The sequence below is a fragment of the Microplitis mediator genome, chromosome 8 (assembly GCF_029852145.1).
Source record: "Microplitis mediator isolate UGA2020A chromosome 8, iyMicMedi2.1, whole genome shotgun sequence".
Taxonomy (NCBI): Eukaryota; Metazoa; Arthropoda; class Insecta; order Hymenoptera; family Braconidae; genus Microplitis; species Microplitis mediator.
In genome coordinates this window covers 6,663,977-6,679,078 of record NC_079976.1, presented here as the reverse complement: position 1 = coordinate 6,679,078, position 15,102 = coordinate 6,663,977, and the positions used below count along the sequence as shown (strand labels likewise).

At 27.4% G+C, this 15,102-nt stretch overlaps 3 protein-coding genes across 4 annotated transcripts; all 3 read right to left on the bottom strand.

Moving 5' to 3' along the window:
• Positions 1-288: 288 nt before the first annotated feature.
• On the bottom strand, positions 289-6,593 carry LOC130673201 (peroxisomal ATPase PEX1). Its single transcript, XM_057478153.1, has 7 exons — positions 4,129-6,593; positions 3,585-3,649; positions 3,368-3,427; positions 3,097-3,283; positions 2,842-3,018; positions 504-610; positions 289-426 (listed from the first exon to the last, which is right to left on the bottom strand). The coding sequence occupies exons 1-7, from the start codon at positions 6,472-6,474 to the stop codon at positions 354-356; spliced, it is 3,015 nt and encodes a 1,004-aa protein (XP_057334136.1). The 5' UTR covers positions 6,475-6,593; the 3' UTR covers positions 289-353.
• Positions 6,594-7,143: 550 nt separating this feature from the next.
• On the bottom strand, positions 7,144-8,182 carry LOC130673202 (uncharacterized). Of its 2 annotated transcripts, none has more exons than XM_057478154.1 (3): positions 7,972-8,182; positions 7,699-7,900; positions 7,144-7,603 (listed from the first exon to the last, which is right to left on the bottom strand). In XM_057478154.1, the coding sequence occupies exons 1-3, from the start codon at positions 8,069-8,071 to the stop codon at positions 7,156-7,158; spliced, it is 750 nt and encodes a 249-aa protein (XP_057334137.1). In that variant the 5' UTR covers positions 8,072-8,182; the 3' UTR covers positions 7,144-7,155. The 2 variants fall into 2 exon arrangements, with proteins under 2 accessions (XP_057334137.1, XP_057334138.1); XM_057478155.1 differs by having other exon boundaries at positions 7,492-7,628.
• A 1,321-nt stretch (positions 8,183-9,503) lies between these two features.
• Positions 9,504-13,716, bottom strand: LOC130673419 (m7GpppN-mRNA hydrolase). The gene is made up of 5 exons (XM_057478410.1): positions 13,502-13,716; positions 12,207-12,854; positions 10,837-10,957; positions 9,962-10,280; positions 9,504-9,884 (listed from the first exon to the last, which is right to left on the bottom strand). Exons 1-5 carry the CDS (start codon positions 13,546-13,548, stop codon positions 9,709-9,711), a joined length of 1,311 nt encoding a protein of 436 aa, XP_057334393.1. The 5' UTR covers positions 13,549-13,716; the 3' UTR covers positions 9,504-9,708.
• Between the last annotated feature and the right edge of the window lie 1,386 nt (positions 13,717-15,102).

The window sequence follows — 15,102 nt, the reverse complement described above, 5'->3', positions numbered from 1 at the left end:
TTCCACTGACATCCCTATCCAAAAATTCCCATAGAATCCACTCAATTACGATAAAAACCGCATAGAATCCTATAGACTGTATTGGTTTCTATGCGGTTTTTGTCGCATTTGAGTGGATTCTATAAGAATTTTTGAATAGGTATACCTGCATATGTGAAAGGTTTAAAAAATCTAGATCCAGTGAATTTTTTACTTTTCATTGTCATTTCGTGAAAAACGTTTCGATCTTCAGGTACATAAATTTTTAAGTTTCCATAGCGGAAAAACAAAAAGTATTTTTTTTTTTCATTTTCAAAAAATTGAGGTAAATAATGAATTTTATTACACCCAAATTAATATTTAAATTTTGTTTATTAAGCTAGTGTTAGTTTTTGGTTTTTTAATAATTCTTCGCTAAAATTACCGCCATTTGAAAATTTTTTGTATCTAAAATAAAAAAAAATTAATAAAACGAGTGCTAAAAATAAATCCCAAGTTAATTATCTTAAAACTTATTTACTTACATAAAATTAAACTTGATAATTTCTTTTTCCGTTAAAGAAGGCTGAGTAGAGTCGAGGGATTTTATAAGACACTCTTGCGATATTTTAATATTATTTTCATTCTTATTCTATAAAAAAATAATTTAAAAAATTATTAAACCAAGAATTTATTGATTATTATTTTTTCTTTTTTTTTTTTTATTCAACTATTTAAGACAAGATAATTATTATGGTATTTAATCTGACATTATTATATAACCTATTAGATAAGGAATAAGACCCTCGACAATCATCCAGGCGTATATATATTATGGGATGAGGCATAACTGAGAGTGGTTGCTTGGCATGCACTAATGAAGTTGCTAACGTATCCCCTAGTTATATTACATACCTACTTATCTAAACACTAAGTAACTGTATAAGATAACTTTCTCTCTCACTCATTTTCTTATACGTGAAAATTATTTATGTATTTTTTCTAATATATGTGACTTTTATTTTAATTTAATTTTTTAATAGAATTACAAAACATAAAAAAGATTTGGGACCGTCGTAACAGTTCGAGGGGCAATAAAAGTATTAGTCTCGGTTGACCGGGAGCTAGGAAAGGTATATCAGTGTGAAGGATCGATGTGTCTGTCAACGCAGATAAAACAATTATTAGTTACTATTAGGGCCAGTTTTTCAAACCGGGTTCATTTTTAATCCGGGTTTAAATTATTATTGCTGGTATATCTGTATATTGTTAATGTATAAATATACTAGCAATATTAATTTAAATCTGGCTTGAAAAACTGATCCTTCATTTTTTAATTTTCGACATTCATGCACTGATAAAAATAAAACTTTGGGTCAACTTGGTTTGAGTTGAGCCAAATACGCGACGACTTTAAGAACGGTAAAACTATTTGGAGGGAATTATCTACTCAAATACATGGCGTACTTGTGAACATATCATTTGCATTTACGACGACTTTTACGCATTCAGTTAAAAAATATATGTAATTGAGTCAACATACTAGAGAATTTATTCCGCCTACTTTTGCTTTTGTTTCATGTACCTGAAGATCTGAACGTTTTTCGCGGAACAAAAATAAATAAAATTTTAGTAAATCGACTACTTAAGAGATAGCTCCCGAAATTGGGGTTGGCCTAAGATTTTCGAAACATACCAGCACCTATCTGCGAAGCATTTCAGAAATCTAGTCATCCAGTAGATTTTTTACTTGCTAATTTTTTTTTTTTCACTGCGCGAAAAACGTTCCGATCTTCAGGTAAATTTTGTTTCTACAATACTTAAATTTGATGTAAAAAATGATGATATTCTATTTTTTTTTTAATTTGAGTAAACTTACATTTAGTCGTAAGAATATAATTTTTTTTCAACTCGATTGCTTTGTATCTTTCTTCTAAAACACCGTAAATTGTACGAAATTCATACAGCGTTACTGCAATTTATTCAAGTTGTCAAGTCATTAATGATCGATCTTGCATCGAAATAATATTTTGTGACTTTGTAGAATAGAATGGAACCAGAGTGTATCCAGAGTAAATGAATTTACATGTAAAGAATTACTATTCATTTAATTATTATCTAAATAAAATAACAGGCCCGAAACCCGATCAGTAGCATTAGTCGCTCACTTTGATTGATTAATGCGTTTTTATAATTTTTAAAGAAAAAAATTTCAAGTATAAAAATGATTGATAAATAATTATTTGTGAATCTAAATGTATTAAAATATCACTTACCAAAGTAATTTATAATTTATTATAAATTTAAACATGTCTATTTTGAAAAACGTAACCAGCCTGCCATTTTTAACTTCCCGCTAAGAAAATTGAAAATTAAAAAAAAAAGAAGTTATTTTTTTAACGTTCGTTCGTTAGATGAAATTCAGGTTACGTTGAATATTATAAACTATAGACAATCTGCGCCTAATTTTTTTTAAACTTTCTTATAAATATTTTTTGAAGTGTTTTAAAAAAAAAAAAATCAAATCAGACTATTTTATGCGGAAGTTACCTGTAAATTACTCTTTGTTTCAAAACCAACTAGACTATATAATTGTTGTATTTTGTAAAAAAACTTTTGTCATTCTCATTGTTTATAATGAATTTCAAATAAAAAAATGTATTTGCTACAATTTTGGAATGACTGTATTGCCCCTCAATATCTTAGCAACATGTTCAACTACTTGATATGATACGACAAATATACATACATACACAAACAATGAAACAAATGTAAAGTAAGAGTCTTAGGTAGTTCGGAAGCTTTTTTTTTGGGTTTAGGGTTAAGCAAAAGTTGTAAAAATAAGGAAATTCGTAATAGTGAGAGGTTGTAACTTGTACTTACTTTACTAATTTTAAAATAATTATTGTCAATTGCATTCATTCGTGCTTGGATAAAAACAGCATTTAAATCAGCTCCGGTAAAATTAATAGACATTTTAGCCAATAATTTTAAATCAAAATCATCTGGATTTAAATTATGTTTAGTACACAAAACTTTTAATATTTCTTCACGATCATCCTGCAGAATATAATTTTTTAATTAACAAAAAATAAAATTTTTAGAGTGTTTTGGAAACAGAACAGAAAGTTTAATTACTTGTTGTGGTAATGGACACAATAGTGCTTTGTCTAATCGACCAGGACGTAATAAAGCAGGATCTAACAAATCCGGTCGTGAAGATGCAGCGACAATTGCGACCCCTTCTCTTCCTTCTACACCATCGAATTGTGTTAATAATTGATTTACAACACGGTCTGTTACACCGGTCGAATCGTGGCCTCGTCTAAATGAAAATTATTTATTTTGATAGAAAAAATTTTTAACTTTTACTCTCCTAATCGAAATAAACCAATTTCATTTACTTTACCTGGGTGCTAAACTATCGAATTCATCGAAAAATAGAACGCATGGTTTGGCGCGCTGTGCTCTAAAAATAAATTAAAAATTTTGTTTTATCTACAAACTTAACAAAAGTTTATTTTTCTTTAATATTAACAATCTCATTTTTGAAAAATATTCAATGAGGTTATTTTTACGTAAGTGCTTGGCTCAAATAGAATTATTAAAATTAAATAATGATATACTTTTGAAAAATTTCTCTAACAGCTTCTTCACTTGCTCCAATATATTTTGACAATAATTCAGGGCCCTAAAAAATTAGAAAAATTTACTTAAGGTTCGATAAATGCTTATAAAAATCTGTTAAAATAATCTATAATTCGAAGCTTCCAAACTTAATAAAAAAGTCATAGTTTGCCCCGTGAAAAAATCATAACTTCACTTTTTGAAGTTTAAAAAATATAATTACTTTACATTATGATCATGTATGACCATGCCTGATAATCTATGAACATGTCTGACCATATATGGATATACCTGATCATCTACGACCATATCTGATCATCGTGGACTATGTCTGACCATTCATAATTATACCTGATCATATATAACCATGTCTGATCACATGCGACCATATCTGATCCGTGCACTATGCCTGACCATCCATGATTATACCTGATCATCCATGGCCATGCTTAATATCATATATGATCACATATGACTATATATTTTTAACAGATTTTTATAAACACGACCTTTATATAAAATATAAAATAAATAAAATATCACCTTAATGTTTATAAAATTAAGTCCACATTCTTTAGCAATAGCACCAGCAAGCATTGTTTTACCCGTTCCTGGCATTCCGTACAATAAAACTCCACTTTGCTGTTTTATTGGGGCATTTTCATACAACTCTGTATAAATCAACGGCCACTGCAGTATTTCAACTAAACAATCTTTAATATTGTTAAGTCCGCCTATGTCTGACCAACAATGACCACTACCACTAAACAATGGTAACGCATGCGAAGCAATTGAATTAAAGCCTTCTAATGTATTAAACAAATCATCATTTGTCAAAACAATTTCATCATTACTGTTACCACTGCTATTTATTTTACGTTTCCAAGCATTATAACATGCCTTTTCCACAAAATCAACCAAATCTTGTAAAACAAAGCTATCAGTCTTGTCGCCTAAACAATCCCAGACTATCTCAGGACTCAGAAACAATCGTTTTTCAATTGTTTGAGCTTTCATTATTTTACAACGCTCATCTTTAGATACGTCACCTGTTTTAAGTACTCTTGTAAACAATTTCAATCCACGTTTTGTTTTCAACTGAGTACCGAGACGCTCGATGTTCAAACAAGTTGCAACCAAACTAATACAATGCATTGTTTGATAATTTGATACAATGTTAACCAATGCATCAGCAATTCTTGTGGCATTTATCGAATCCGGTGAGTTTTCTTCATTACCCGGAATTCGATTGTTTGTAATACAATCTATATTATCAAGAAACAATATGGCCGGTTGGTAATACAAACAATCGTTCATTGTTTGTATCAACAATTTATTAACAACTTCAACTTTTTTGCTTTTTAATTTCTTACAATCGATTGTTTTGCAGTAATAATAATAAGGTGATTTCGACAATTGTTCGAGCATTGTTTCACACAATGTTGTTTTACCCGTTCCGGTATCACCATAAATTAGTATATTTTGTCCGTCATATTTAAATTTTTTACTAGAGTAAGACTTCAGTATTATCGAACAAATTGTTTTGCATTCAGTAATTATTGTTTCCATTGTTCTTAATTTTATTAAATTTTTTAAAGGCTTAATTTCACTATCATTTTTTTTAGATTCTTCGTCAATTGGGTCTTTAACAATAATATTAATATTCTTAATTGTTTCTTTGTTCAACAAAACACAAAGACAAGATGGCGTTAATTTAACATAAAAAGACAAATTTTGTATCGTTACTTTAGAACGACTATTTATTAAAACACTTTGTTCAAATTGTTCGACGTAATCTAAAAAACTTTCTTTATTAATTACATTGTTTGTCTCATTCTTTACCGGTATCAGTTCAATCGTTTCACATTGTTCGCGTTGTTCGATAAAAAATCTATTCAAAATAACTTTGCTACCCGTTTGTACTTTCAATTGTTCCGCTACATTGTTTGTAACAAATACAATATCACGATCGATTGTTTCAAACAATTTTTCATTTTCGTCAAGGTAATCAATAATTATCATTTTAACAACCAATTTTTTAACATTGTCATCATATAGATCATTGTTTGCATACAAATTTTCTTTTGTTTCGTTGAAAATATTTTCAAAAGTACAAAAAAAATATTTTTCTTGACCAATCGAAAACCACTTTATCGATTGTGACAAACTGATGAAAACAATGAAATCACAATATATATCATGATCATTGTTCAGAAGAAAATTGTTATTTTCCAACAAGCAAACTCGGAACAATGCCGACATGTTTTTTGTTTTATAATTTTCGAAAAAATTTTCAAACTCGGTCGACTTGTTGCCGACACTTGATAAATTATCGGCTGCTCCATACACTGAAGATTTACTTATAGATTGAGGTTTGTTTACATAATTTGAAACATGGACTTCAGTAAATTGTTGCAATTTACCGTAATGATAATGAGGTGTCGTACTGTCAACAATTAATGTAACATTTAAATTTTTCGAAAGCCAAATAACAAATGGCTGATTAATAGCTACGATATTTATTTGTTGCAATATCAATTCTTGAATTTTATTGGCGCGCAGCGACACTATTTCAAAATCATCTTTATTTTTCGGAAGTACGTTTATAGAAGTAAGTATCGGTACTTCATTTATTAAATTCACAGTTAAATTATTTCCCTCTTTAATATTCAACAATTGCGCGAATGTCGCATTAATACAAAATAATTTATCGTTATAATTAAATTGTGAATTTCCGTGAGAGAAATAATAATTTTTTTTTTCCGTTTCGTCATTATTTGTTACTTTAATTACACTGACCTTTGTTAATTTTTTCGTCCATGAAGTTGGTAAATAAACAAAACAGTTTTTAACCGGAGCATATTTAACTTTTAATTGTTCAACCGACATATTGTTATTATTTTTAATTTGATTATTATTTTTTTTTTATCTATTTACTCGGAGGAATTTGCAACACGTGTGACCCGCACAAAACACTAGAACTTTCGCTTATACAGAAAATTATAACCTAGAAATTATATTTTAACTTCAATTTATAAACTATAGTCATAAATTGAATGAAATTTTTTTTACGCGGGAAATATTTGAAAGCAGTTTTGTGAAATTTGAAAAAAAAAAATTAAGGAGCGGGGTGAGGAACCAAAATATTTTACTTTAGACTTTACTAAGGGGCAATATGGACAGTGTGGGGTAACGTGGCCTATTAAAAATTTTTACGCGGGAAATATTTTAAAGTAGTTTTGTGAAATTTGAAAAAAAATAATTAAGGAGCGGGGTGAGGAACCAAAATATTTTATTTTAGACTTTACTGAGGGGCAATATGGACAGTGTGGGGTAACATGGCCTATTAAAAATTTTTACGCGGGAAATATTTGAATGCAATATTATGAAATTAAAAAAAAATTAAGAAGCGGGGTGAAGAACTAAATTATTTTATTTTAGACTTCACTAAGGGGCAATATAGACATTTTGGGGTAATAAGGCCCATTAAAAATTTTTTACGCGGGAAATATTTGAATGTAATATTTTTAAATTTAAGAAAAATATTATAGAGAAGGAATGGGTAAAAAATTAAATTTTATTTCTAAAAATATATAACAATATAACAAGCGCAATAATAAAAATAATAATAGGAATAAATTTGTTAAATATTACAGCATTGACACCTTGTACACTTTGTATGACTTGATTGTTTAAAATAAATACTTGTTTACTTTCGTCAATAAGACTTTGTTTGGTATCGTCATCTAGATCATCAGCAATTTCGTTCATCGTTTTCCGTAATTTTTTTTTTAATTCATAAATACTTAATTCCCCAAAATCTGTCACACGGTTGCCTTCTAATTTGTCGTCGCCAGTATTAAATATCATCAATTTTTTCACTAGTTGTCGTTTTTTACGAAGTATTATTCCACCGCTCAATAAACCCATGTACAGATGATAGATGTATGCAATTATTAGTATAGGATTATCATTTTGTAATTTTTTTAAATGATCTATGTATTTAATTACTGCGGGTCTGTAATTAATTTTTAAAAAATCAACTAATTAATTTCACAAATAAAATTAATATCAACAAATTTTTTTTTACATGAAACATTAGTAATTATTTACCTTGGGCTATAACTTTTTAGCCAGTCTTTATTTAAATAATAATTCAAATCGTCTTGAATAGCTTGGGATCGTTTTAAATCATATAAAAATTGAAAACATTCAATTTTACTGTGAATTTTTTTGTCAATTGATTCTTCTAAAAATTTGAATATTTCATAGAATATCAGTAGTCCATCAGCCCATATTTTATTATTGTGTAATCCTGAACAAATGAATTCAATTTTTTACATTAATTAATTACTAATTGATATAAATCTATTTATTATTAGTTACCTAATGCCAATTTAGCATTAACTAATGCATCACTTATTGCATGAATTTCTTTAGTTGCTTTACGCATATCATCACAAAATGTTTTATTAGATCCAGACATTTTAATGAGCTACTAAAAAAAATAAATATGTTAATATTCAATGAGAATTTGTTTTTTTAACAACTCTTCGGAAATAAAAATAGACAATGACAAGAACAAAATTTTAGGTTATGTTATATTCTAAATTTATATATATATATATATATATATATATATATATATATATATATATATATATATATATATATATATATATATATATATATATATATATATATATATATATATATATATATATCATTATCTGAATAATTTAAATTAAATAAGATAAGTAAAATAATTATTTATTCATTTCAAATATTTAAATATTCGCGGGCTGATTTTTAAATTTGAGATTTAATCAAAATTGTGAGTAATTTATTGATCTATATAATATATGGCGCATTCCATATGAAATCGGACTGTTCGGAAAATTTTAATTTTTGATTTTAATTTTTTTATATTTTTTAGTACCCATCAAAAAACTCTTCCTGGTAAATTTTGAGATATTTTCTATTACCCGTTCAAAAATTGATCTTTTTGGTTTTTTGCATAACTTAAAAAATTACTTACAAGTTTTTAAAAGCATTTTTCTATGTGATTTTCAAGTTTTAAACTTGACATCTTTTTTTTTTAAGCTGATGCACATTTTGATTCATTTGAAAATTTTTTATAACAAACTACAATCTTTTACATAGCTTTTACGCCTAGTCTGGTCGTGGGACATTCATGGCTATAATTTTTTTCGATTTTTGAAAAAATTTTTTTTTTATATTAATCATTATGAATACCAATTTTTGTCACTTGTTTTAATTCTTTAAAATCAGGCGCTTGATTAATTTCGAAATTCAGGAACTTAAAAATTTCTAAGTCAATATTTTGTTCTAATGGTAAGGAATTTTTCACACAACTCAATATACATTTTATAAAAAAGAAACTTGTATATTAAGGCTTGAGTAATTACTTTTTAATCTGATGATCGTCGGTGCAAGTTATTGAAAGTTCCCATTCAATTGCGAAAAAAAATTTGACAAAACTTCTAATTACTGTACAACTGCAACAACGGCAGTTTTGTTCGTCGACTCGAGTGTGACAGAAAAAAAATACAAAACCAGTAGAGCAACTAAAATATCTTTGATCGTTTTTTCGATAAATTTTATTTTTGTCAACTACTGAATTTGAAATTGGGCAGCCGTAGGAGAGTAGAAATCTGAGAAATTTCCAGAGATTAAATCACAGATTTTTTCATGAACTATTTGAAATTAAAAAAATTTTTTGTTTCCACTTTGAAAAAAATCAAATTAATAATTAAATTATTAACAAAATAAATGACTGATTAAAATTAAAAAATATTTTATATTAATTAAACAAAATACAATTTTTTTTTTGTTTTTTTTTACATAAAACGATAATTTATGAACTGAAATAACAAAGACAAAATATTATTATACAATTATAATAAACTACCAGCTCTGAGATCATAAAGTTATTACACAAAATAATAAAGATATCGAATTACGGGTAATTTACTCAATAAATATCACATGTATTTACTAAAATAATATACTTACTTAATAAAAATATTTTCATTTCTTTGTTAATTTGAAAAGTTATTTAAAAATAATGTAAAAAAAAAAATTCAATTTAATTTAATAAATTTATACTCGATTAGCAATACAATTTAATATCGCCTGCTTATCAAATTTGAATTGTGCCCATGCACATGATTTGTAATTGAATTTACAGTAATCGTCACTCTCAAACACATTATCATCGGAATTTATTTTCAATTGTGCGAAATATGACTCGATATTTTCGTTAGTTATCTCGTTGCCTAAAAACAAATATTTTTATTAATTATAGTCAATTTGTTAATCAATTAATTAATGAAAAAATAATGATAATAATTACCGTCACTATCAGATTGTTTTTCAATAGTATTTATTTGCTTGTAATAATGAAATTCACGAGGACTGTCTCTTAATTGTTTAGCTAATGCACTAGGTGATTTTTTAATTGACTTATTAGTATCATTATCACCGAATAAATTACGTTTTATTGCTTGTTTTGTTAAATTTTTACTACTACTGTTATTATTATTATTACTGCTATTACTATTGATATTATCGGTTGGATTATTTTTTATTGTACTTTTGGAATTAGCTTGCCGACGATTGCGTGCTGGGGAAGTATTTGACTGACGTTGATTTTTTGATTCAATTGTATTTGTCTGGAAAAAAGAAAAAGAAAATTAATAGCTGTCTCTAAAATGAATATTTTTTAAATTTTAGATTTTCGTTAAAAAAAAATTCGTCAAAATTCATTTGAATATTTTTTGAAAATATAGAAAGAAAATATCAATTATCAGAAGTAAAAATAAAAAATAAAAAATGATTGAATATAAAAATTTAAAAATCCGAGGAAATTTTTAAATTGTATCAAAAAATGTTACTCATATAATTGTGAAATATTATGTACCTGAAGATCGGAACGTTTTTTACGCATCGAAAATTAAAATAATTTGAGTCCAAAGGTGACTTAAGGGATATTTGGGGGTGGTCTGCAATTTTCGAGTGAAGTGCGAAACATTTCTGAAATTCAGATCCAGTAGATTTTTTACTTTTCATTGATTTTTTTTTATTTTTGTTCCGCGAAAAACGTTTCGATTTTCAGGTACATAAAATATTGAATTTTTTTTTTTAATTATCCAAATAAATAATTATTGTTCATCCACTAGAAAATATAAGCTATTGGACTCGTAACACAATATAATTAATATAAATTACCTGTAATGATTGTTGACGTTTATTTTTAATAGTTTCAACATCACCAAGTGATTTATGCCTGTTACGTTTCGACAATTGTTTTTCCCGTTGTTGTTTTTCAAAAACCCAACGTTTCATTCGTCTGTAAAATGAAACATTACAATAATTAATAATTTAAATTTTATGTAATAGAAATTAACGATGCAATTTTATAGAAAATTAAATAAAAAAAGTGCTTTCAAAGAAACCGTCTATCAAACAAGTTTTAATTTCTTAAATATTGTATTTCGAACCAACTTTTTTTAGACAATTTCTCTGATCTTCAACAATTATCTTAACCTAATATTTAAACCCTAGTAGCATTCTTAAGGAAATCTTACGTAAATCAGTATCTTCAGTCTTCAGCAAGTCTGCATCATCAGTCTTGGACAAGTCTGAGGTAAGATACTTCCGTAAGATACGTTGAGTAAATCTGTAGATGATCCTGAAGTTAGCAGACAATTAATAATTTTTGAATTTTTTTTTCTACTAATTAATTACAAAGAAAAAAAAATCAAAAAATATGCACATGTAGGAAATTAAAATATCTATGAGTGCAATTTTTTTAAATATTTTTTTTTTTATAATTTACTGTTTTTAAAAAAATCCAAAGCTTACTAGGCCCTGATTAAAAAAAGCGATTCAAAACGATTCGAAATAAAAAATTTTAAATACTTTTTAATGCTTTTGAATACCTTGAATACTTTTGAATCCCTCTTCTTATGGGCATTCAACATTGTCCATCGTTTTAAATCGCTCCTTTTAATCAGGGGACGTCGGCTAACTTAAGTATTATAATTTGTAGTAACACTTGCTCAAGACAAGATACTTTCTTAGGATGCATGAGCTCAGACTTGCTGCAGAATTGCTTAAGATACCTGGACATGGCCACCCTTACGTCGTTACTTCGTGATCCGTCAATTCAGCATTAGCATAGTAAATTCAGTGGCGCTCACTAAATATTCGATACAATTTTATCGACTAATATTATTAATTTCTTGCACTTTAAATTTAAATGAGGACTACTGGGTCAGCTATAGGTATTGCGTGTTGAGCTTGGAGTCATTCGGAGAAAAAGAAACCCGATATCTTAAGCAACACTGCAGCAACTCTGACTTAACATTGATATACAGTAGACATATTGGTTAAGAATTGCTGCAGACTGTTTCTACAGATTTCCGTAAGTCTTTAAGAAGAATCTCAAGCAAGATTTGATGAAATCTTTTGCAAGTATACTTATGAAATACATCTTCTTCAAGTCTTGTTTAAATCTACCATAAGAAATTTGCTGAAGGACATTCGTCGTAACACTTAAGACAATGCTACTAGAGAATACAAAATATAATAATTACCTGACAAATGGCACAACCATAAAAAAGGCATTGGGCCCAACGCCCATTTTAACTTTTGGTGTCATATCTTTAGTATTATTAGGTAAATCATTCAACGAGAACCATTCAACATTTTTTATTTCTTTTCTCGTCAATGGCTGGAATTTAGTGTCTTTCTGAACACCAGAAATCATATACAATCTGACAACTCGGTCATTTATGACCGATTCAATAAAATCATTTTTATCAATCAAGCTAGAAATATCGAATCCCGTTTCTTCTAGTACTTCACGTACAGCGCAATGCGAGGGATCTTCATCTTCATTGACTTTACCCTTTGGGAAACCCCAACTATTTTTCGACCAATAATTTTGTACCAGCAGCACTTTAGACATATCTTCATTTAATACAATAGCACCAAAGGTTGGCACACTTTGTTTATATTCGCGCCATTGTTCTAATATTGTATCCAAATGAGGTAAATGAGATCGTAAAAATGGTATATGACGGAATATGTGCATTGAAAATTCTTTCATATTACATGATTTAAGTTTACTCGTTTCGTCAGCACAGTAAAAGTCCAGATAAAACCAATGGGCTAATTCTATTTGAAAACATATACGTACTAAATCTTTACGTTCGTCTTCTGGTACATTTATTATAAATCGGCTAGAATTCATAATTACATATTATTATTATTTAAAAATTTTAAATGAGAACACAATTATAATAAATATTACGAGTGTGAATGTAGCAGACATCAGACAAATTTAAAATTATAAATAAACAGAGTAAATAATTTAAAAAATACTATTTATAAAAAATGCACTTGTTAAGTTTTTAATTTTTTAAACGCGTATTTTATTTAAATTTAATTTTATTAATTATTTACTCTGTTAATTAATTATTTTAAATTTGTCTGATGTCTGCTACATTCACACTCATTAAATATTTTGTGTACCTGAAGATCGGAACGAAAATAAAAAAACAAAATGAAAAGTAAAAAAACTACTGGATCTAGATTTTTGAAGTTTCGTATACGCGCTAAAATTTCAGCCGAAAATAGCAGGCCGACCCAAACTAATCCTTGAGCAGTCAAATTACATTAATTTTTTTAATTTTCGTTCCGCGAAAAACGTTCCGATTTTCAGGTACATGTAGGATATTTTTTTGTAATTTTAACATGAAAAAAATGACCATGCAGATAAAAAAAATACAATTTAAAAAAGTTATAAATAATTTCAATTGACAATGAGTAATTTTAAAAAATACAGTAATGATAATTAATAATTAGTATAAATAACAATAAAACTAACCTGCTTAAATCGTCAAGTATATCTAAAGGAATAGTATGTTGAGCCATAGTATAGTATAAAAAAATAATTTTATTGAAAATAATATAATAAAATTTCTTTAATAAATTGGTGGTGTGTTTAAATAAATTGAATTTTATCCAATTAATTTTTATATTTAATAATAAAGCTATCAGTTATTTTATTCTCTCGCCATCTTGAAAATGCAGGCACTAACACTAAATATATAGTAAGATAGAGATGTGCAGTTACAGGTATTTTCAATTTATGTAATATGACCGTCATAAATACCGTTTTCTGACGGCCTGTGACATCACTAGATTTTCTTTTTGATTGATTAAAAATATGATACTGAAGTTAGCCGACGTCTTGTAATTTTCTATTTTTGATTTTCGGAAGTATTTAGCAGATGATTTCTGCCCATTGGTTCAATTTCTTGAAAAATTTGTTTCAATCCTTGAAAAATTAGGCAAAAACATGTAACAATACTACAATAATTATTATAAAACAAAGAACGTTAGTCATAAATTACTCGTTACGATAAATTTCATATCATACAACACGAAGGTTCAATAAAAATCAACAATAATTTTCGTAATTACTATTTTATTATTTAAAAATAATAACTTAGATGTATTTTATTACAAAGCTAATCATTTCATTTATTAATTTATTTTTTACTATAAGATTTGTATTTTTCTGTTAAATACATTTTAATAATATATATTTATTTAAATATAATTTACTTTAATATCAAGAGAGAAATAAGAATTTAAATGTATATTGGTCACGTCGTCACATGACGAGTAATAGTACCCACTTTTTACCTCACAAAACGGTTTTATGACCGATGAAGTTATGACGAGATCATAACAAACTACTGCCATCTTACAGAAAAACTTTGAATTTAATAATAGAAAAAATATTTTAGCGGGTAATTTCTGGAACGTTTGCACTCTTATTTATCTTTCTTCATATTAAAATAAGGTAGATAGCAAGTCAATTGATTGTAACTGTAAAGCTTTTTTTCAAGTCTTGTACAAGACTGGCAATTTTAAACTTCCCTGGTGGAAATTTTTCGAAATTTTCTCTAAAAAAAGTCTTTAGAACTTTGAAAAAGTCTTTGAACTTTAGAACTAAGTTTTTCAGAGAAAATTCCGAAAAATTTCCACCAGGGTTTGTAACAATGCCTGTAGCAAAGACACGGAGAGACTACTATAAGATTTTTATATGGGTGCTTTTTTACATAGAAATATATTGCAAAGAGGTCTAAGTCTGCTCAGATAAAAATTCAAACACGAGTGAGGTGCATGCGTACTTAAATCTGTAAAAACTTTTCTAGTATTTTGAAGTCTGCCTTTCCTTATCCAAAAGTTCCCATAGAATCCACTCGAACAGGTCAAAAATCGCATGGAAAACAACGCAAGCCCATGGAATTCTACGCGCGCGGTTTTTGACCCATTTGAGCAGATTCTATGGGAACTTTTGGGTAGGGTTAATAATTGATAATAATTAAACAAAATAAAATGATATTAATGATTAAGATAAAAAACTCAATTAATTTTTCGTAAGAGCCGCGAATAAAAATTCTAAAAATAAAACAA